The sequence below is a fragment of the Nothoprocta perdicaria genome, unplaced genomic scaffold (genome assembly GCF_003342845.1).
Source record: "Nothoprocta perdicaria isolate Ctin4 unplaced genomic scaffold, notPer1 scaffold_121, whole genome shotgun sequence".
NCBI classification, from domain to species: Eukaryota; Metazoa; Chordata; class Aves; order Tinamiformes; family Tinamidae; genus Nothoprocta; species Nothoprocta perdicaria.
The window spans coordinates 1826362-1850604 of NW_020454328.1; the positions used below are offsets into that span (position 1 = coordinate 1826362).

The window sequence follows — 24243 nt, forward strand, 5'->3', positions numbered from 1 at the left end:
CACGCACCCGGTCTTCCTTCCCAAAGCTCCTCCATTTCTCAGCACATTGGTAGCCAAGTGCATAGCGGGGATGGTGGAGATGACTCTAGATGYCCACCATATGCTCAGGTCCCAGGGAGTGGAGCCTTCGCACATCACACACCGTCCCTCTTCGCTGCTGTGTGGCCTCATCCAGGGGTGAGGGAAGTCATGCAGGTCATCAGAAMATGCCAGAAGACAGACCTGGGGTCCTTTCAGGCCCCGGGCGACCTGTTTCAACAGCCTGAAGGGCCCCTGGGAGACCACCAGACCTGCACTCAGCACACATCCCATTCCCCAACTCCGTTTTTCCTTTGCCTACCCACTACAGCTTGTTATTCCTTTGTTCCCTATCTTGGCCTCTTCCATAGCTGACAACTTTACCACAATTCCCTTTTGTCCCCTCTAAAACAGAAGGTTTTGAGTCTTTCCATATTGCAATCATCTCAAGTCCTACAGCCTAATCCTGCTGCAGGTAAATCCACATGGAAAAAGACTTCACGACGCAGCAGGCACCAAGGGTCACACTGCTGCAAAGGATGGAGCTCGGGCAGCAAAGCTTCCAGAGAGAGCAAGAACAAGCAACAGAGACTCTGCAACCTCTAATCACGTGTTTTCTCTTTTACTCTTTGCTTCTGCTGAGTCTTTGACTGCTCTGCAGCTATCCAAGGAGCAGACTCCACACGCATTTTGCCATCTGCAGTTCCCTAGAGCGCTCTGCAGTTTTGCAATGAGATTCAGTCAATCCAGAGAACCACGTTCTGAGGTGGAGACGCTAGCACAGACCATTGGCTATTTTATCTACAGAACAAGCAAGAAGAAAGTGGCAAATGACAGGACTTTGTAATTTGGTGATGCTGCCAGATGCCAAAATAACGAGACAAAGTTAAGGAGCTGCCACCAAAAGCCGCTGGAGACCCTGAACCAGCAGCATRGAATACCCTGCTACACAGTGCCAGGGCAGGAGGCTGGGAATTGCTCCCAGGACTTTCTGCAAGGGCCTCTTTGGYTTTGCTCATGCAATATAGGTACTCTGCATCTCAGGAAAGATGAATTAAGGTGGCCAAAGCAAGGAGATGTCTTAAGGACAGAGTGTCAGCCTCTGCTTCCTCAGTTGAACTCAAGKAAATGCTTCCAGAGCATCTCCAGGAGGGAGCATCCCGCACCACATCACCCTCGGCGCAGCCACACGCGGCTCGGGAGCCAGCACAGGGCACAATTCACCTTTGGAAGTGCCTGGGAGGTCTCCAATGTCTACTAGAGYCTGTGTCGCTACGGGCTGGACAAGCCTAGAGCAAAACGATGAGCCTTGCACCAGAGAGATTAATAAAATTAAATTTAATTAGTGCTTGCAAGATGCTTTTATCTTCAAAGCCACAAATCCTCCTGACATCTCTCGGGACTGATTAGGATGAATGGAGCGCTCTGTTTTCCAGGAGGGAAACCAAGAGATTCGGGGAACAGTGAAGACCAGAAAGGGGGCAACACTCATCTGTGTTAAAAACCAGCGCAGCCAAAGAAGCTCCTGAAATCTTGCTGATGGTACACTGGGCGTCCCTGAAATATAATAAATAAAAGGGATGTTTGCAGGCAATTTCGCAGCTCCGGGGACAGCAGATCCGAGCCTGTCCTCCGGCAGCACCCAATCTCACCACCCCCGTCTCAGCTGGGGCCACTTCACTTCCCATGCCAGACACACAGACTCAAATGGAAGCAGCAGCACGAAATGTTCGTTTAATTTTAATGCTGTGCAGCCCCGCTTGTAACATGTATCCGCTGACTTTAGCTACCTTATCTCTGCTTGCCCAGATTTCCCAAAGCCAGCTTTTGGGGTTTATTCCTTAATTTTTGCTTTAAATAGATGTTTCCTGGCTTTGAGTTACCTTTTTTTTTTTTCTTTTAGAGAAAAAAAGAAAAGGTTTTGAAGTGTCCGCATCCCTTCAAGGATTTTCTCGTTAAGTCACTGATATGTATTTACAGCCCTCAGTTTAACARGGCTGTGCGACTGGGGACATCTTACTGTGCCTGCGGATGACTGGATCTGCACGTACGTGTCCGTATACGGCAGTGCATATAGGACACAGTGCAGAGCAAGATGTGCACCGTGCAGAAACGCTCACCTCATTGACCGGGCAACATCAATCCTTGGGGCAAACGGAGCCGGGATCAGCTCCGGATAATTCGAGTCGCGTGTGGAAACAGCAATACGTACCGCTTTGCAACTGCAAAAATCATCTCTTTCAGTGGCTGCACTTGCTCTTTCGAGCACCACGATAACGTCGAGAAGCCCCGGAGAGCAATCAACCTCAAACCACCGTTCATCAGGTAGGTGACAACCTTAATGCCACCACCTAGACTCAAAACCCTGCCACACCGACAAGCTCGCTCTGCTAATGGGAATTAATTCGCAGCAGCAGGTCTAATTTGGTGGATACTCTGGTTGTCCGGGGCTTGTGGAAGATGGAAATAATGTTGACCTTTTCTCCGCAGGAAATCTTGGCTAATCGAATGAATTCTTGCTCTCATTAGGGAAAGGCCCGAGACGCGGCGCAACGCAGCACATTTGACGCTTCAATGTGACATGGAGCAGCCTCCGAAAGGTCAAGCTGCCTCTTGAAGAGCCYGTCCAACATGAGACCTGAGCGAGCTTCTGCATGCTAAAGCGGTGGCTCCCTCCGGCCCCTGTCATGCTGTGCTATTTATTTCTGCTCAAGGCCACTTATTTTAAAGCTAATATCCATCTCTTTGAATGTCTAAGCTTCCTAAAAAGACGAATCCCTTCCCATCGTCCAGTCTTAGCTGCACTGCTCAGCAGAGCCTCAGGAACAGATCAGGCTCATGCACAAAATCTGCACCTGCCACTTCTTGTTTTGATAGACCAATTAAATTGATAGCTAAACTGAATTGAGAACCTAAGTACCTAATGCTCCTAAGGCAAATGCAAAGTTTCACCTGCAGAAAGGACGCCCCTGCGTGGAGGAGATGAGACCCTACAGCATTCCCGGAATGGAAAGGAGGTTGCAAAAGCCTAACTTGGGAACTTTTGGGATGCACTAAGCATGGCAGGGCTATCTTCTGCTTCCACACATGTCCTAGGTACCCCCTGCATGCACAGGGGAGGCTGGCGGGACACAGCAGGATGCAGGAAGAACCCAAAGACGCTGYGAGCTTTGAGCAATGTGCTCCTCAAGCATTGCTTAGGTTGCAAGTCATGCACCACTCCTCAACAGGATCTTCGTTACTGCTCCTTCCATTCATTTGGCTAATTGCTTTTTAAAGCCACTTAGCATTTCTGGCTTCCAAGACAGCTCACGTCAGAGACACGYGATAAAATCTGCATGGCTGCTTGCAAACCTGTTGCTTGGCAGGATTTATCGGCATTTTCTAATTCTGCTCCTATGGGAGCACTTCCCTCTTTGCTTYTCTTCTCCTTTTATACCATGCCCACAGCAGACCAGCACTCTGGACTCCACAAGAAAAAAAGTGTTAAGAAAAAAAGATTAAGTCCCTTAAAACTTAAGGAAAGGCCCTTTTATACCTGCTGCTGCTGAGCATTGCTTCCACTCCCAGGACTTATCCTGCCTCTTTCCTACCTACAGGTGGGCTTGGCCTTGGTTAAGGTTTTCTGTGGTGGAAATCCATGATGGAAATGGATGGGCTCTATGGTGGAGCGCTGGGGGTTTGCAGCCAGGAGCAGGGAAAAGACAACCTGCYTCTGGTAACCACTGGCAGCCACCATGTGCTTGAAACCACCTCTCTGGTACGCCCGGATTTATCAGCAGCAGCCGCTAATTGCATTAATAGGCAGAAGTAAATCACAGCAATGGCTTGGGGCCTCTCTGCAGCTGCAAAGCGAGCGCTTGAAGGGACTGCAGAGGCTGCAGAGCAAGTCCTCAGCGTGGCAACCCCTGGAAAAAGCGGGGCCAGCCAAACCCTGAGCTGCAYCACCAACCTGCTCTCAGGAGCTTTGGGCCAAGGCGCTGCAGCAGCAGCGGCCCCGGCTCTGCGGCGTGGAGCTGCTGCTGAGATCTGTTTGGCCTGGCATGAAATCCTAGCAGGCAGGGAAGCCGGAGAAACCATGGAAACGGCCGCGGCTGTGCCGGGAGGAGGCAATGTGGACAGGAGGAACTGTTGGGGCTGGCGGCAGCAGCCACCGGCCACGCGCCCCTGCCCTGCGTCCCCCTGCTCCCCTCCATGGGGCTCCAGCTGCAGGAGCCCAGGAGAGCTCAGGGGCACCAGGAGGGCGCAGGGTTCTTGGGTATAAGGAGTTTCTGGGGAGAAATCCCCAGAAATCCCTTGTACGGATGCCCAGAGCACCCCAAACATTTGGGGAGCATTGGAGCCCAGCTCCAAAGTGTAAAAGAAACCAGCGCAGGCAGCAGGTAACTCAGCAAAGCCCTGCTGAGCTTCTCCCACCAAAGCTCAGGCTGGCACTCACAGGGTTCTGCAGGAGCCTCCTCACCACCATCCCCACCTGGAGCCTGCGTCCCCGTGGAAATGCAGCCAGGGACCGCACGGCCTTCGTCTTCTCCAGAGACACKAGCAGGGCCAGAATGGTCCTTCACAGAAGCACAAATGAGTCAGAAGCAACTTGTGAAGCATCAGCACCTGCGCTAGGGCCACCAGTCAGTATTGAAGCCACGCTAATTCAATTCATCTGCATTCAATTTGGAGGCAAAAAGAGATCAACTCAATTAAGGTGGCTTTAATTAAAAAGAAAAGCAGCAGCGTGGAAATCTTATGCCACTGAAGTCATCTGCACCTCTTGTGCTGATGCACAACAGCTCACCTCACCATCACCCTCGGACAGTGACTCTGCAAACCTGGGGGCTCGTGTGGGTCTCACCAACCTGCCCCTTTTCGAAGGCTGCAGGTAACATCTGATGACAGGAGTTGGAAACTAAGTGCCCAAGGTCCATAATGACATTAAGACACCCTCCTGGGAAGCAGAGAAACACAACATGGTCTTGGATAGGTCTGATGTGCAGGGGAATTGACTTTAAATGCTTCCTACCTGTGACCTAGATCAGAAATCTTGCTCACTGCCCTTGCTTTTATCCGCTTCAAACAGTAGCGGCACACAACACTACGTGAGAGTCTCCAAAGCGGTTTGAAGCCTCAAACTTTGGAGATTTCATGGTTCTTTTTAGTGCATTTTTATAGCTTATTTATTTTTCATCCCCYTCTTCTTTTTTTCCAGCATGTTACTTGATTAATTGGTATGTAACGTTCATCTTKATCACACAACTCTGGAAACGCAAAYGCCGACCGCTTGGCTCGTATTTCTTATTTAYGGCGCTGTGGCCYGAGTGCTTTCCAATCCACTGCGTTGGTATATAAGGTCAATATATAACACCTTGGGCCACTCCGGGAAGATTAACCAGCAGTGGATTCCCTTTCCAATCAAATAGTCTCTGCTATAAATTAAACTCTTTTACTGTATTTGATTGCATTGCTGCTGATTCTGCTGCAAAGTGCAATAAAGCGAAGACCCTCTGTATCCCATCTTGTAGGACAACGCTGGGAAACTATAATTTGGGAGACTCTCTCTGTTGTTCAGAGACTGTGGTCTGCAAAGCTTTTCTTTCCCCGCGACTCCCCAGATAAAATTTTCCATCTTGCATTTCCACCTTCACGCGGGATTGCAAAATTTTGCTTGCGTTGGGATTTCCATGGGGATATCATGGATCTTATAACAGTTTCATCTGTTGATGAAACAGAAATGATGAAAAGACCGGGCTTGGATAGCACCTACAGGCCTGGAGCTGAACACAAAGCCTCTGTGAGGCTAAACAGGACGACTTTGGTCAAATTGCTTGGCTTCCCAGTGCAGGGACTACCTAAAGAGCATCAATGGTCCTATCTGTTCCAGCACCTGGGAAGATGAGAACGTTGGGCATGGTGGCCCTCTAGATGCACCAAGTGCAGGGCGGGGGAAAGGTCGTGTGTGTTGCCCTGGTCTGCTTGGACGGTCCAATGCTTGGGTGACAGGGCAGTGAATCAGGGTCTGGAGGGCTTTTGGCTTTGCTGTTTCCTACAGGACAACTCTTTGCAGTAAACACGAGCCACCACCACCACAACGGGCTAGAGAAATGCAAGGGCTGGAGGTGATGGGATTGAGAAGGAAAGGCAGAAAGCCCAGCACTGTAAGAAGAAAAAAGAAAACAAGCTGGCGTATAATCAAAAATCAGGATAACAAGGGCGTCAGCTTAACAAGTCCCTGTATTTTCCACATGAAGACCTACCATGGCCTTGCAATGCAAGAGCTTGCGCCACGTCTGCTCGCCTCCCTCCCCATAGCAAGTGCTGACGCTCTCTCAAGAGCTGCACATCCACTCTTGGAGCCAGACCCTTTGTACAGTCCCAGCGGTAGCGGCGGCGGCGATTTAATTCCGAACACATTTACATTATTATGCAAATATTTGGAAATCATCAGCTCCTTCACTTACCTGCGCAGCGCTAAGTTAAGTGTTTCCATGGGAACGGCAACTATTAACCACTCCGGTTAATATTTTTATTCCAGCAGTGTCCAGAGGGCCCAAAAAACATTGAAGACAGCTTGTACAAGGCGCTGTACAAGCACAGAGGAGGAACAAGTCTCTTGCTGATAGGCAAAGATTCATGTTTCTGGGAGCTTCAAAGAGCTTCCAGTTCTACTTGGGGCTGCAAACACAAGGCAGATTCACTCGCAAGGAGCCCAGGAGCTCCCATTACAATCTTTAACCTAACCAAGAGTTCAACTTATGGCTATCCCTTAACTCCCATGGGATTTCATGGTCAGGTCGAGACCTCATTTGCCATCTCAATCCCCCCTCCACAACACCAACCCACTTCACAGAAGATCAGAAAGCTTCTGCATGCCTCTGGTGTTCAGATAGATGAGGCGAGGCGTGTACAAGATGCACAGATTTAAGATACACCTTTGTGAGATTAACAGTGGACTAAGCCACCCTTCCCGGTGCAGAAAAGCAAAGCTCTACAAGGCAACACATTTCTGGATGGGTTCCTGCCATGAGCACTGTGCAACTCGTGACACAGCTGGGTTAGTCCAAATCACTCCGATAAAATCCGCCCCGCTCAGCTGGATCACGCTGGGCTGCCTTGGTGGATTAGCTAAAAACCATAAGGCAAATGTCTGTGCAACTTTAAAGGGCTGAGGGGACTGGGGGAATGTGTTGAAATAATAACAAGTGAAAAGCACTCAAATAAATTATAAATTCTGAACGAACGTGACCAACCCAGCTCTCCCTTTGGGTGCTGAACAGAAATGAAGGGTACTAGAAGGGGAGAATTCATGCAACCAAAATKCAAGCTCCCAAACAGTATCTTGCTCTTCTACCTTTTCAAAGGTCTGAAAATAAACACGGATAATCTTGTCCAGAAAAAAAAATCCCACTGCAATGTTTGCTTTGCTAGCAACTGCCGAGGAAACAGAGTGGCTTCCTCCTCAGGAGGTCCAGCAGAGGCATTTTTTCTGACATTTTCCTAGCTTGTTTTGCTTAAAACATAAAAGCAGGCTTGCAAAACCTTGCCACCGCCTTGCCTAACCTTCCACCACCATGCCAGGACAGAAGGGCTCAAGTTCAGCCTGTCGGCTCCACGGAAGATGCCCAAACTGGCCAAGTTTGGACCACATCCACCCAAATGTTATAAGTACCACAAGCAAAGCCTGTATGGAGACCACTAACCCAAGCAAAGACAGGAATTAGGGCAATGGATGTTCCAAAACTGTMCCCAAAGAGGATGAAGACACACGTAAGCTGGATGCCCACCTTGGACGCAACCTCCTAGAAACTCTTTTGGGGAAGAGAGAACGGCTGGAGCATCCAAAGCCAACACCACACCACTTGTCTCCTGCAAGCAGCCACCCTAGCTCCAGGACAAGGAATGGGCCTCCTAGTTGCTGTCCCAAAGCAGGGGATGGCTCTTTGGTGCCAATACGCCCAAAAGCAGTGAGGATGGGGAGGATGAGAATGGAGAAGGGCCCACAGCATCCTTCCAAATCGAAGCTGCAGGAGGAAAGAGAAGGTCTTACCTGTTTCTCCCCATATTGGCAAATATTCATCCTGTTGTATGTCCAGCATGATTTCCAGTCCATTGCCTGTCCCACCCTTAACAGTGGTAAGAAGAGGCCGTCCTTCTTCTCCTGAGTTAAACATGTAGCATTTCCCATATTTTGTAAACACCTGAGAGGAGAGAGAAGAGAAAACGCCATATAACACACTCGTGTTCCCAGCCGGCAGAGTGCCGCTCCGAGGGCACCTCGGGAGATGAATCTAACCTAGTTTAATAATTCAGTGTATTGTGGTCTCCTTATAGAAAACAAGGGATGTGAGGGAGGAAGGGCAAGCTGCTTCAGAGCCACGTGTAAATGTCGCTGGTGAGCAATTCTTCACCACCAAGGCACCATCCAACTGGACACGCRTGTCCAAAATGACCAAAGCGGTCATTCTGACGGTCCCGAGCACCACCACTGCTCGTGTCTTCTGCTTTCCACCCAAAGGGAGCAAGGTGCACGATGTCTGAGCTCCCCCAGCGCCAAAATGCAATATCCCCTTTGCTCCTCCTGCAACCGTGACCCCGGAGAATAAACAGGATTTGAAAACATCCCGTAAACGAGGACAAACTTCTGCAGGGGCTTCCTCCCCTTTAGTCTCATTTTGGCCCCTGCACTGAAAGAAATCCTGGAGAAAGCCTAGATGGAAAAGCCTAGATAGGAGCTGCCGGGGTAGTGACAGCTCTGCCAAGGGTTTCAAAGCGGGGGGGACTCTCCGTGGGTGGCAGAGATGGGACATCTTTGATATGGGACAATCTTTGATATGGGAGGACCGATGGCCTCCAACAGTGGCRAGCCCTGCATTCGCCCCTTTGCCAAACCCCAAGGCCACCTCCAACTCCCCAGGCTAAAAAAATAATCACTTTTCCACCTCGCACTCAGCTGCAAGAATTCCTTAAGATCTTTTCCCCAGAGGAAGAGGAGCTAAAAAAAGCCAGCGGAGCCGCTCCACGGATCCCACGGCTCGGCAGCTGGGGCTCTGCAGCAGCTCGGCGGCTCCGAAACCACCGCAACTCGGTGCCCAGCGAGCCCAGCACCGCGCCAACAGCAACGGGGACACGAAGGGAACGTCACCAGCCAGCTCCAAGCCGCGGAGAAACCCCCCAACACCACCACCGAGCACGAAACRCATGGGGAAAAGCTACGACGGGACTTAAAATAATCACATGGGAGTTAAAAGCCCCAGCAGGAGCAAAAGGGAGGTTGCCAGWATGAAGCACTTGCAGAGGGGGAAAAAAATTACCCTTTTAAAAAGATTTTATCCAAGTGAAAATCCTCTTTTAATACGCGACTGACCTATTAAACCACTCAAGCTGGAGAGATAATCTGGACAACAGTAAGCCTGCGTTAGCGGCCAGTGCCCACAGATAGCCAGATAGGCTTTGAAGGCAGAAATAAAAGATTTCTAATTAGTTTAAAACACTGCAGGAAGAAAATCTGCCTTTAGTGCAAATCATGGGAAAATGAGCAAGTTTATATGTAAAGCAATGGTACACTGGAAATGCTGAATAAGCTGCTCATCCACCCGGGCCAGGCTCTASTCAAATCAATTTGGGCAATTTTGCAGGTTTTTCTTTATATTGGCCTTTGCAGCTGTCAAATTTGGTATAAAACCTCCAGTTAAAGGTATGTTTGTCCTTYGGATGGTGTGAAATGCAGCGGGTCTGGGCCCCACTTCTACAGCATTGCTGGGACCTCCCCAAACACTTCAAGTCCTWATTAATCTTTTATCTTGAAATGCAAATAGGGTTCAGCACAAACCAGGAAAAAAACATTAAAAAAAAAAAAAACCCAGAAACATCTACCTTGAGAATAACCTGTGAAATTTCCCAATTTTTATCTCTAATGGATCACTAGTTACTTTTGACAGCTCATCTGCAAATCCACGCTTAAGCGCAACGGCAAACATGTTGTTAAACTTGCGGGCTGCTATTTGAATGACAAAACGGTGCGCGTGTTAGCGCCGAAAGGGAAGAAAGGCACATCCCGTGAAATGAGAGAGCGGCGCAGAGGTGTCTCCAACACGCTCCGTGCACAAAGCCGGAGCCGGCACCTTCAAAAGCTCGGAGCGACAGATGCAGATCCTGCTGTGTGTCAACCCAATAGCTCCTCCAGAAAGCCTGATATTGAAAACGCGACTGAGCCTGACTGGAATAATAGAGGAAAAGGTTTTCCACTGTTTAGAGTCAGCGTACACAAGACGAGAGCGTCTGCTGATAAATTATGCTTTCAACATGGAGCAAAATGATGGTAAAAGCAAGTAATTGAAGTCTGTAAATTACTTGTCGAAATCCAGACAAAGAGGCAGGCTAGAGCTCACCGACAAGGCAAGATACCATTTGTTTGATTAAGGTGCTAACCACTGAAAAGCAAGCAAATTAGCATCCTTCACAATCATTTTCTCCACAAGTGAGGGGATGCACAGGTTTAAAGATATGTATCTCATCAAGCTGCTTTCAACAGCGTGGGGGACCACAGAGAGGAAAGGAAAACCAAGGAACTTTCCAGAGCTAGCTGAGGAAGATGCTTTCCAAAAACATCCAGCAAAATCCATCTGGCGCTGGGAATCGGGATCGGTTCACCTCCCTCTGATAACCCAGACCCTTGGGAAAACCATGCTGTCACCTACCTYGAGACCGTTCTCCAATACCTTGGAGATGTCCTGCACTTGGAGATTTCTCTGCAGAACTGCATGGCCATTTGGGTTCCCCATAGACCATTTTTTCCTCTATCTGAATGAGACTCTTCTTCTAGGATCCACCACAATCAAGGCCCCAAAGGTTTTGAGGACCTTTCGATTCATAAGGAGACCACGAGAGGCATGAGCTCTCATAAATATCCTCTGCAGACTCAGGCCTCTCCTTGAGGTTTTCCCCGAAAGATGTGTTACAGCTGGAAGCAAGACCACAAGAGGAGACAATTGAAGATGGTTATGCAGGAACCCACTCAAGGTCATAGGAAAGGATCTGGTTCGGGAGGAAAGATCCTGATTCTGGGCTTCTCATGAAGACASAACATATTCCTGTAGCTTGCAGCTCTGTGCTCGCTCCATGGCACCTGCAGAGCAGGTAGTGGCACCGAGCCAGGCCAGGATTTCGCTCGAGGAACAGTACGGTCCAGTTGGCTCCATGCAGGTGCAGCAGGACGGTCCATTTGTTCACACTCCAGCAGGAGTTCCTCAGTTAGAATGGAATGATGGCTGTGAACAGCGAATCGCAACTGATACCTGCAATAAACAGGTTCCTGAAGCGGCAAATCCCGATGGCTTTCTAAATGAGAACAAGACAGCTTGGTGAGAACATAACTCATACCTAACTGGCAGGAAGAACTTCCTCTCCCTCTTGGAGATGAGGGAACAGAAGGAAACCAAATTCTTATCAGCACAAATAAGGTGGCAAAACGYATCCGGAGAGCGTATTTCAGGACCTTCTTCCCTTCCAAGGGTCGCCAGGGTTTGCTCTTTMAATCTGGACTTGTTGTGTATCAGTGGAAACCCAGCACACAAGTCAGCCAGACCAGCAAACATTATCCATCCTTGCCGTCATCTATCCTTGCTGTTGTCAGGCTTCATCTCGCACCGGAGAAGCGCGGCGGGGCGGAGGCCCTGGAAAGCAGAGCCATGAAAGACGTGCTCACAAGGCCAGGGGTTGCTCCCGGCCGCCGAGACGTCCCAGCGGGCCGTGTCGAGCGGCTCGGCGAGGCAGGCCAGAGCCGCGCGCACCGCAAGCAGCTCCACGGCCACCCCTGGGCACGGCTGCGCCAGGAGCGCGGATGTCATCTCTGCTTTTAGACAAGTTGTTGCTTTGAAAGTACAGCTCATCGGGGCCTAGGATTCCGCCCCAGGCTAAGGCAGGCTTGTGCTGCCTTTAATACTATTCCTTCTATAAAGCGGAGTACCCAGCGCGCCCAACGTGATCGTCTCCTGCTGCAGCCAGGCTCCTGCATAATACAGAGCACGCTCTGCTTCAGCRCCGCTTGTCTTGCCATTGGGCAGGAGCAGCTGTATTTATAACTTCTTTAATTTACCGGGCGGCATTAAATGCGGCCAGTGGATGAAAATTCATCCCTCTACATTCGACCCTTCAAGAGCAGTTATGCACTAGYAGCACACGCAGGGGAAGGGCAGCGCGGTTAATTTGCTAAGAGACATTGCCAAGCCCCCTGTACTTGTTCAATCAGCCACTCCCTGTGATGGCATATTGGTGCAAGCATTTGTTTGAATGGCGAGTACTTATGGAAGGGCCTTATAGCTGCCATAAATCTCCTGCACTGCTATCATTGCAATTTAGCATTGGTTGAGTGCATATTTAAAAAGAAATAGAGCACTAATATTCTGGCGGTTAATGAATAAACTATAGTGGTGAGGCTCAAAAACACCGGAGAATTATAGTGGCCCATAAACTGGGGAAACTGCTGCCCTCTCCCTGATCTCCATCAAGCATTAATTACTCCCACCCATAACGAACCGGCGGCAGCGCACTGTGGCAGGCGCACCGTCCAACAACACCTGGATGCTCCCACAGAGGCTCATCTTCCACTTGAACACGAACGCACTTGCGAGCATCTTTTAAAGTGAATTCTGCAACGTCTGGGTTGCAGAGTGACATCCGCTGCTTCTCCAGCCACCCACTGCGCTGTGAGTTTTCCACYGTCTTTAAGAGGCTGTGTTCCCTTCCTGCAAAAGATTCCCATCTTGGGAAAACCGAAGTGCCATCACACCCGCGACCCCATTCACCAGCTCCGAACATGCCCTGGGGTTGGCTCCGTCTGCAGCCGAACAGCCCATACGAGGGTGGAATGAGGCGAGTGGCCCACGACGTGCCAGGCTGGCCCAGCGGCACTGCCAGACCACGGGAAAAATCCGGAACGTGCCCTGGGGCCAGAGCAGATGGTGCGGGAAGAGGTGTGGGGCTGGGGACGCAGCGCGCCGCGGGTCCTTGGAGGAGCAAGCTCTGCGCGACRGTGCTGCCTCCGCCGGGACGAGCCTTCCCGCAGGTGCCGGCGCCCWGCGTGACGGCCAGCGTTCCTACGGATAATAATTACAATCTGTTCTCCTAAGCTCTCCCCCTCGGATTATCTAATGAATTGCTCTTCATTGCCCATGCTAAGCTCCCCATCGAGCAGCAGCGCAATGAGGTCTCCAGCCCAGAAGCAGCTGCAGCTCCAGGAATAAGACTCACGTTATTAAAGATTATATTGCTCTATGGGCTCTGCCAAAAATACCAGGAGAGCATCCAGCAGGATCCACATGATGGCAAGCACTGAGCCGTCTTAGCAAAGACCATGGACAAAACACTTTGATTTACAAGATCTGCATGTGGCCCAAACCCCTCCAGCAACAGGAGAATATCAGATATCGGAACGACCTCTCCAGAAAATGCTTGTTGTCCWTCTCCAGACCTCCTCCATCTCCAGACCTCCCAAGCACCTTTGAACCATCGAGCAGCAGCCCATGGCCAAAGTAAAGATGCTCTTGAGTTGATCAGTGCTCAGCACAGGTGAGCATGGCTTGAGATCGCCCCCAGAAACCAACCCTTCCAGAAACCCTCAGGAGATACCACGAATCACCAGGACGGTTCTCCCAAAGCGGACGGCAGAAATCTTTACTACTAACTGTACAAGTTGCCTCCTATCTGGAGGTTTTTAAGCCCAGAAGAGAAGCCCCACAGCTCCTAAAACTCCCAGCAGGATGAAACGTCCTCTCCTGCCTTCTCCAAAGGCAAAACAGCAACCAGTGCCTCATCCCTACACAGAGGAGACGAGCGCTAAATGCTGCACTGAAAACAGAATTTCTCTCTTTCTAGCAAGGCTTAAAACCCCGGGAGGCTCCTACCACTTGCAGTCCAAAACATTCACAACTTCTGCTTGAAATGAAGTATTTTGGGCACAAGCAAAGCAAACCAACCAACACGGAGCTCAGGGTGGAGCCAGGGACCATCATGGCATGGGAAAACGCAGCCTGTACTTAGGTAAAACAGGGATATTGGCATTTTTTAACTCCATGGCAGCAGGTGAGGACACATCTTCTGGCTGCTGCCTTCCCAAACCCTGCCGGAGTGCCCTCTGTCACACACGCCTTACCAGAAACCCATCACATCTCCRCATGTTATAGGAATTGATATTATTACAACAGCAGGACCTGAAAATAAGCTAAAAAAAATGAGATTTGCTTCTTGCCAGCCAGGCTCACTACAAAAGCATTTGAAATCTGAAGAGCTTCCTCCTGACAAATCCATYATCTGCAAGTGTGCAGTGAAGCCACCTTAGAAATTTCTCAGGCCCATCTGCTATAAAAGGGAACACCCCAGGGAGAGCAGTTTATCTCTGAGGCCCCACAGTGGAAATTCAGCAAGAGCTGAATTAAGAAATCACGTTTAGCTCTTCTGCACGTTTGGCATGTGGGAACCCCGTGGGAGACCCTTTTTGGGCCTCTAATATAAAGCGTGGACCCAAACCCAGCTCCTGGGTTCTGCAGCTGCTGCAAGGAAGCAGCTCTACACAGCTCCGTTCTTATGGCAAGGTAAGATCTACTTATATATACATACATATATATATATTATATATATCTCCCATATGTGAAATTTAAAGCAAAATCTACTGCCAGAAGGAAGGGAGTTAGCAACCAGAGCCCATCACATCCAGCACTTCAGCAGCAGAGYAGCTTTTCAGCTATAGCCCTGAAAAGGCTGTTTTTCAAAGACAGAATTATTTTCAAGAGAAAATTAATATATGTATGTATGTGTGTGTGTATATATATAGGAGCAAAATTATTTTGGATTCCCTGTACTCAAACCTCACCCGGGGACCTGATCCACAACCTCTGCGGTCACCCCACGCCCYGAGCATCCTTTGGCTCCGGGATTAACCTTGTTTAGCCCTTCAATTTGCGGCGCCGCCGGAGCAGCCCATTTTATAGCTGCTCTTTGTTATTTGCCCCRGGACGGGACGTGCCTAGCGGCCCCTTCCTGGCCCAGAAAGCAGCACAGGGCTGCTGCTCCGGCCTTTTAGCACCTTGTTAAACCACGTTCCCAAGGGSTCCTGCAACCTCCGGCTCCGGAAGCACCCACCAAAATCCCAGCTCCCCCACCTGTGCGCGAGAAAGGAAGAAAAGAAAAACTGGCGCTTGGCTTTTCTCATTTGCAGGTGCAGAAGGTCGTGTGGCAGCTGTAATATTGCAGGTAAAAAAGCCTGGGAGAGCAACTGGAGCTCAGTCGTCACTCCCAAGCCCCTTCCTGGCATTTCCACCAYGTTTCCTGCCTCGGGGAGGCTCCAACACAGTTTCCCAAGGCTCCAAGATGTCCCTGCACGGGGCAATGGCAATAGGGGCTCCCTGGCTGGTGAAGCTCTGTTGTCCCAAGGATTTTCCAGTTCCCTGCTGCAAACAGCCCGGCCAGTCCAGCTCCGCTTCCCACCAAGCAAATTACCAGAAACTGAAGCTATAATCACTTCCCTGAGGGTTTYTTCTGTATTTTGTCCTATACTTTGCTTCTGCTTCACTTTCAGAACTATTTCCAGGATGACTGACAGAAAGACCTTTCACATTTAAAAGCTGGGCCTTTTATATACATATATTTAAGAGAAACTATTCTACTTCTGACATTCCAAGTCCTGGCAGATAAGGAAAAGTGCAATTAAACTTTAACTTGATAAACAACGGCACTTCTGCTATCTCCTTTTTGCTATCTGGAGCATCTCAGAGCTGGAGATCTCTGTAAATAATCAAGGGCTTCAGGGAATGAGGAAATCAAGGCACAAGAAACATGAAGTTTCTCATCTGTGCCAGAGCTGGGGACTCAAAGCTCGCAGATCCCCCTCAATTTCGGTTAGTTTTATTTTGGTTGGTTTTCCTTTTCCTCGTCGTCTACCCTGGGCTTCCATTCCAGGTGTCTGCCCCAAAACAGATGCAAATCCACATGGGACTTGCTCAGGGGCAAACGTGAAGGATTAATTCCCTTCATTCCCTCGCATTCGAGGTGAGAGATCGACTTCTGCAACAGGTCCCACGTGCTCACAAAAGCCACCAGCAAGAAGAACGTGCAAGGAGAGGGGCACGCAGGGAGCTGGAGGACTGCTCAAAATACCAGGGAAAACAGGATTTTTCAGTTGACTGACAGCCTGCTGCAACACCTGGAATCCAAAAACGGCAACAGCAGCAACCGGGGATTGAGTATAAAKAGAAACGGAGCCAACCCCGTCCAGCTTCATGGGTCTGGTTGGGGGGAGCAGAGAAGCARCCTGCATAACAGGCGGGAGGAAGGGAACCTGCTCGTAACAACCTCGGCAGATAGTCATCCCCGAGGAAAGGAAATGACTTTGCTCCGTATAYACCGCGTGGTTTAAAAATAGCAAAATATCCCTTTAATTAGCTTGCCAAATATTTATATTCCCCAGAAGTTGCCAGCGGCTGCTGAATTTGCTCCTCTCCCCTAAATTTGCTCCTCTCCAGCTGCATGGAGCAACCCCCGGTCTCGGCACCGCCTGACGCGAGGCAGAGCCCAGCTGGAATCACACGCACTTGGCTGCCTCCGTGGTGGCTGTTTAAATGCATGGCCAGATCCTGGGGACAGTTCATAAGAGGACAGAGAAGACTCTGTTTCAGGTTTTTGCTGCCAGTCTTGCTCTGTTTTCACTTTCATTCTTATCAAGGGGAATCTCCTTCTCCATGCTTCAATCTACACCYGCAACAAATAAAAGCATCAAGGTGACCCTGCCGTGATCTCACTGCTCCTCCAAGAGCTGCCTGCAAACTCCGCGGGCAGGGACCTTGCACCATGTCTGCACAGCACCCGCCACTGCAGGACTGTGGGCCAAGGCTGGGCTTGGAGCCCTGGATCCAATAAGCAAACAGGTGAAGTCCCTCAGCTCCGACTTGGCCCCGCGGTTGTGGAGACAGCATGGAGAGCAGCCCACCAACCAGCCACTGATTTTCCAGGCACACGTGTCCTTGAGACGGTGTCGGATCTCCTGTTTGCTCAATGGGAAGCACTGTTTGCCACTGCCCTTGTGCAGCAGCAAGGTGATGGGAACTCATTGGAGGAGCTTGCAAAACYAATGGCTACATCTGCGTCCAACCCAAGATGCTTCCAGACACATGTGCTCCTCTTCCCTGCAGTTTTCATGGTGTCTCAACAGCCTAATGACTTTATGGGTCCTGGTCAACCTTATTGCCTTTGGGAACCATTTACCAATGTGGTCCAAAAAGCCACCAAGGAGGGAAGGAGCAAAAAGCCACCAAGTAGCTCCGGGCAAACACACTGAGAAAGAGTGTTTAGTTCAGTGGCAACGGCAGAAACAAGAAGCAGCTCAAAAAAAGACCTAGTATTGAAGAAGAAACCCAAGCGGGAACTCCCTGAGCTATTCAACCAGAGAGAAAAATGTCCCTAAAACTGCCATCTTCTGAGCCTAGTAATTATTAATAAATTAAAAGCAAAGCAGTGTATGGTTAGACAGACGGAGCTGTCTGAAATGGTAAAAGCTTCTGCAGTGCCATGTAATAACTCGGGTCATTATTCCCTCCACACCTTATAATTTTGTTACTCGTTGCATTGGGTTATTTCCCTCKGCTCCGGGGCTCCCCGACAAGGCTGCACTTTCCACGACGTATTTCATTAGCAGCGAGGCAGGGGCTGACAGCTTGAGAGCAGAGTGTTGTTACCGGAATAATGGACCCGAAGCAGAAGCAAATTATAAACTGCAGAGGCAACCGTCTGACCCCATGCAAGCCAACCTCAACTGGAAGTCAAGCTGAACTAGCCCAAACCYCCCAGTCTTGGCCAAAGAAGCAAAGAGGCTGAAGTGGGAGAGGAGCAGGAACCTGAAACGCGCGTTCCTCTTGTGAAGTGCTCCCAGGAACGCCTTTGGAGCAGTTATTTTCCATATCTACCTGGCTTCATCGCTTGGTGACTCCTGCTGATTGCTGGAGCTCCTGATGGGGCACAAGGCTCATTGCCAGGCTGCGACCTGGTTGCAAAATGATCTGCAGATCAAGCAAAGCGTTTGGCCAGGACACAACGCCAAAGGATATGGCTGGTGACGAGGGAAAGGGAAGCTCCAAAGGTTGGAGCTGGAGTAGATAGAGCCCTTCAACAGGTGGGACCTGAGGGCGATCCCTCATGCCCACAGCAGTGYTCACCATATCTCCTTGCACCCAGCCCAAAAAGCTGATCATGCATCAGTCTTGTTGCTAGACTAAAACCTGCTGGGGGAAAACACTTCATTTTTTGGCCACATCCTTAGGACAATACGTCTGTCCCGCAGCTGCCACCCCCCCCACACACCGCTATGGAGATGCCGAAGATGGACAACGTGGCATTTTACTACTGAGAGTTCTGATTTAATTCAGTTACTCCTTAAAAGTCACTGCACAACCCCGGTACCCCTCACGCTCCCTGTGAGCGGTGACAAAACACCCCAAATCTTCACCTGCAACCGTGTGCCCTGCAAGTCCCGCAGCACCCCAGGACGCCATTCGCTTGCAAATGACCAAATATCATAAAATCAGATTTTTCCTAGTAAATCTCCAGCGCCGTTTCACTTAAATTACTCCACCGCTATCTTACTGCCAGAACCAGGCGCAGTAACTTGCCTGCTGCAATATTCCCTGAGTTTGCGGAGGCCCTGTGGATTACAAACGACTAACGCAAGCGTTCAGGGACTAAAACAAAACATTTCTGCTTATTTTCATGTCTAGGAGAGGAGATYTGCAATGTCTCAAGGGTAGGGGGTGCCAAAACCACCCCCAGACCTGTAGAATGTCTGCAAAGAAGCCCATGATACTGATCGGTTCCATGCCCAAAGTCTGCATTTTATGTTATAAATGAAATAACAAAAGTAATGAGGGCAACGTTGGCAGACCAAAAAGGGAGAAAAGGAAGATTTTCAACACTATGCAAATCCCAGCAGACTCATCCCCAACTAAGACTGCAAGAGCCTCAGCTTCCCTGCATTATCACCAACCTGCTGGGTAAGGAAATTAAAAAAAGATATTAAAATACCCATGCCAGTTAGGAAACTTTCTCTTCAGAAAAGTTTCATGGAAAATTTCTTATTAATAGCTCAAATATTTGCTGCGGGGCAGCTCTGGCTGCCAGAGGGCTGCRGTACCTCCACCTCCACCACCCCGAACCGGTCGCAGTTTTATGGGGCTATTAAGTCCCTGGTGTTTGAGGACGCTAACGAGCTCAGCCGCTTTCCAGGGCGAGCGGCTACCTGCTCTTAGCTCCACATTAGTGGCCATGGGTAAAAGCAGATGGAGGTTTAGCAGCTCCAGGTCTAAGTAGTCTTTCAATAAACAGAAGACAAAGCAATTTCAGGCAAAAATTAAGAGAAACCCCTCGGATATGTAAAACTGGAGCGAGGAATCCCAAGGTGTTTGCAGCTGCCGGCTGGACGCCCGCCGGAGCCGGCTCCTAACCTCATCCCGGTTTTTGCTCCTTTCCCCCTTAACCTCCCTCCCGCTTCATGCTAAGAATAACCCAGCTCTAAGCCCCGACCCGGGCTCTTTCTACACAGCGTTGAGGCTCCCGGGGCGGCGGGCTAGGAGGGCAGGAAGGACATCCTTCCCACTCCTTCCACTCGCAGCACAAGCTCCAACCCTGAAATCGTCATAAAGCACAAAACGGCCCTGTGGATGGGGAGGAGTGCGGTAAAAATCGATTATTATTATTATTATTATTATTATTATTATCTGGAGGGGTCAAGAGTGCCCGCGCCCAGTCACTGCCGTTCCCATTCAACAGCTTTCTCTGCCTTCCTTAAGGGAATCCCAAGAACAAAATGCATCCAAAACCACCATTTCTACGGGAAAATCCTACTGTTGCTCATGTATCTAGATAGCCACTATGTTCCCCAGCTCCCCAAGCCAAGACCTGCAGGACAGMTATCCCCTCTGGAGAATACGGCCCTTATAATTTGGAAAAAGCCAATTTGATGCCTCTTTTAACGTGGATACGACGGCTCGTGTTGCCACACTGCTTGCATGGCCCTGCAAGGAGCATTTTTACATCCAAGACCRTAATTTGCCTTGTACATTTTGCATTTCATTCCAACTCTATATATCCTGCTCGTGATATTTCTGAATCATCCACAGCTCTGGTAGCACGAGAGCAGGAGAGTAGTAAAAATCCCCAAGCCTTAAGCATTTCTTATTTGKTTTTTTTTGCCAAGCAAAACCAGAAATCCTCCTACAGTCAAAAGGAAATAACAGACTTAAATGGATTTTGTGACTTTTGTGCATTAATGGTTTGCAGCACGCCAATACCCGAGGTTTTGGTGAAGCTCCCCAACAAGACGTTGCACTGGGGAAAGGTCACTARAAAGAGGCTGGTGGTGAGTAGGTCCCAGCCTGTGCCATATGGGCCAGCATCTCCTTCTCCTGGCACAATATGGTAATTTCTGCAGCAAAACCTCATAGAACTCCTGCAAGCACAAGCGACACCTCTGCCCGAGCAGCTCCAAATCCTGCTTTTATTTTTGATTATAGTAATATTTAGGTTTTCACTCCRGCCCCTCATATATTGAGGAAGAAGAGAAGAGGCTTCCCTTTTCCTTCATCCTTCTCCTCCAAACCTGTCCGTATCTAAGAACGGCTCAGGGGCCCAGAAGATGTAATGTATAGATATCTATAGCTATACCCATATGCATGCACAGACTTAGAAATGCATTAATTAGCTCCACAGCCTCCTCTGCTTATCGATTTTACAGTCCGAAATGCGACGTGGTGCCTTCGCTCCTGGTTCTCCTTGCAAACAGGACCTCCCTCGCCAATTAACCACACACAATAATTTGTGACTGGCCAAACAYCACAAGACTAAAGTGGGAAGACATCTCAAACCCGCTTTCAAGCCACACCATAAGGCTTTTAGGGCAAAACAGCTATTTTTATTCCAACTCGTAGTCGTGCTAAATGATCCGCAGTTGCACTGAGGTTGCTCTTGGGCTGGTTGAGGGAGCTGCGGTTGCAACCTTGACCCCATTAAACGCTCGGGAAGATTCTTGGGTTTCAGGAGAGCTTTCCTGGGGCATCTTGTGAGCACTGCTTAGCAGCTTCGCCTGTAACTTCATTAGCTCTGGCAGCAATATAAAACTGAAATTATGAATCCTAACGAGCCGCATTACAGAGCTATTCCCTGGCACGCTTGAGGAATCGCCGCTGGAGAGCTGTCTCCAAACAGGTGTGATACTGACCATCGAAGGTGAGCTGGTGAACCTTTGTTAGAAAGATCGGATGGAAAAGATGTGATTAAATTAATTAACCACAGTGCTGCTTTTGGACTTTGCTCCGAGCACTCAAGTGCTACAGTAGCAAAATAAAATCAGTATATCCTAACACCCCAAAAGACTCAAAAAAGATGGGCTACAACTGGCTGAGCATCATCCTCCATATGATGACAACGTTCCTTAAATGCAAAACTGTGACTTTTAAGATTTGTGAATATAATTTAGCAGGGAATCACAACCTTACTGCAAGCTGTAAAGCTCAGGGCAGGCTCATTTTCTCCTCCTGTGTTAAAAAAAAACATCAGGAATGACCCAAACTTCCCATTTCTATGCCCAAGCAGTACCTCCTGAACCCAGGTGTGAAGACAAGCAGGTGACATCAAGCTGGGGCCAACCCATAAGGCAATAAAAGAGCAAAATAAAAAAGCCCAGAGGACTCGCTGTCTTTACGGCCGTCACCTATGCAAGATTTTCAGGCACCTGCAGGGATCAACAGAGACTTCTGGAAGAGCTGCTTATGTTGTCGGGCAAGGAAGCAAGCAAACCACAAACCCTCCGGACCAACCATGCCAAGAAAGCCAAAGCCCACGCTAGGATTATTCCCGTTCCTTGGCAATCTTATAGCATCCTTTGCCCCCARCTCTGGTCTAAGTACAGAACGGCGTCTGGATGCCGTGATCACGGTCCTCCTGGCGCCTCATCCCTCTGGAGCAAACCACCCGTGCACCCTTTGGTGGCTCCTCCATGCAGCGCCCGGCTCTCACAGCAGAGACCTCACATGCCGTTTTGGGCTGGCACAGACAGGGGCGGTTTGGGGGGATGTGGGACACTTCTACAACACGGAGCTTTCCGCGGGCCTTGATTCGGAGCTGGGATTTTTGCTTGCCACCAGCGCAGCAAGAGGCCCTCGGTGCCTCAGGGACATCCCTGTGTCCCAGCGAAAGGAGCATCCAAGCAGGGGGACAGCAGCAGCACCGGGCACTTCCAGCCCTATCGGAGGCTCCAAAGCCTGGATGGAGAGAGGGTTAAGGCAGAAAATCACAAGCACTTCCAGGGGCAGGAGAAAGATGGCCAAGTTTGCAAAAAATATATATGTTTTTGGAAAAAAAACGCAGTCAGCTTTGCATATGTTGCTTGCTTCAGCCTAACTTTCCTTCCTTGCCCGCTTGTCCACTGAATTATGTTGTTGGATGCACCAGAGTGAGCACCTCTGCTGCTAAAAAAGCCCCAAATGCAGATTSCAGCAGCGGCTGCGCTTGCAGCAGTAAGTTACCCAAGGCTTGCAAGAGGTTCAGACAGCAGCAGAACATGCAAAAAGAGAAGGTATCTCTCCATTCACAGGGCACGGGAGCTGATCTGGGAGAACTACCCGGAAAAAGTGCCCCCGAGGTGCAGGGAAGGAGAGGGAAAAGCCCGGCGCACTCGCAGCTCAGTCATTTTACCTCCTGGCAAGGCACTGAGGATCCAGTTTAATAAAATAAAACCTACTGAGGAAAACACGCATGCAAAGAGACGCTGATTTGCAGCCTGCAAGGGGAAAAGCCCTTTACCCGACTCCTTTCTGCATGTGTTAAGGCAAGAGGGTATCACCTTTCCATTAGGAAAAAGAAGGGGTTTACACCGGAGCCTTTSAAGGGGAGCCCTGGCGCGGCTGGAGAGTTAAAGGCAAAGCCAGGTTTTGCATTACATTCCTATTGCGACGATTTCGGAAGTCCTCGAAGGGACCACAAAAATAAACCGCAGCTCAGGTGGTCAACGCTTCAYATGGAGACATCTCCAAGAAGCTCTTGAGGCAGAAGAAGTCGCCCAGCCAGATTGGGATCCTTCTGCAAGAGCGGGCTGGGAAGCACTGATGCATTAAGTCTAATAACGCTRCAGGAGGAGGTTATTTATTTTTGTCAGGAGCATATGCAGGGAGCGCACCAAGATTTACGTGCCCGCCACGAGCCACTTTTAATCGGCGCAGGAATTTATTAGAAACCACCTAACCAATTCCCTGCTGCAGCTCTGCCTCCGTTCCAGCTGCTGCAACATCTTTAGAAAGCCAGTGGGAAGGGATAAAATAAATAAATAAATAAACAAACAAACACACTGGTTGAAACCCAAAAGGTTTCCATTCTTTCCAATTGTATTACGTACTTTTTCCCCCTACACTGGCGACAGAAATTCCCGCTTGTGAATCACCGCTAATTATATTCTAATAGGCTATTCTTCTTGATTTAATATACCGTGGGAAAAGCAGTGTTTGAGCAAGCGTGGTCATGAGATYAGTACCAGCTCCAGTGCTTAATTTATGTTCGCTCTCGGTTATTGGAAAATTTAAAGCTCAAGGGCGTCCAGGAGAGGCTGTTTTGTCCGCGTTTGTTTGATTTCAGGAGTAAATTGCAAAATTGGGGGGGAAATCAAAACTCAAATCACAAATAGCTGCTCCCACTGCATGAAATTGCAGCGCTTGGGGCTGGGAAAGAAAGAATTTCCTGACCTGTCTGAGCGAGGAATGAAGCCACCTCCACAGCAGGGAGCTTGCAGTGATGGGGCCCTCGATTTGCACACAGAAAGAAGAAAACCTCAGTAAGGATCACACCTCAAAACAGAGCAGATCCACCTGTGAATTCTGGTTGCATTACAGCACAGGAGAGAGGGCTGGAAAAAGGAAACAAAATTAGTTGAGGCTTTAAAGAAAGAAAAAAAGACAAAAAGAAAAAGCTCCGATTTCAACAGTCCCACTGGAAAAAAGCAAATTTTCTGGAGGAACCAGGACCCCACTGGGGATGCTGCAAAGGCAGGAAGGGGCAGGGATGTGGACAGAACAGGTATTATCCTGAACTGAATCTGGCAGCAAGTTAAACACCCCCGGACCCCCGGGAGCACCGGGGCTCCCCCCGGCTGCTTCATTAGCTCAATGCTCCGCGCGGGACGCGGGCTCCGTCCCGCTCTCCCGCGCCGCTCCA

The 24243-nt window shown here is 49.5% G+C and overlaps 1 protein-coding gene across 1 annotated transcript in view; it reads right to left on the reverse strand.

The window, feature by feature from the left end:
• The window catches only part of LOC112960233 (acid-sensing ion channel 2), a 294430-nt gene that overhangs the window by 20358 nt on the left and 249829 nt on the right, over positions 1 to 24243 (reverse strand). Inside the window, exon 2 of the mRNA XM_026054443.1 lies at positions 8054 to 8204. Coding sequence (XP_025910228.1) covers positions 8054 to 8204 — 151 coding nt within the window. The remainder of the gene's footprint in view (positions 1 to 8053; positions 8205 to 24243) is intronic.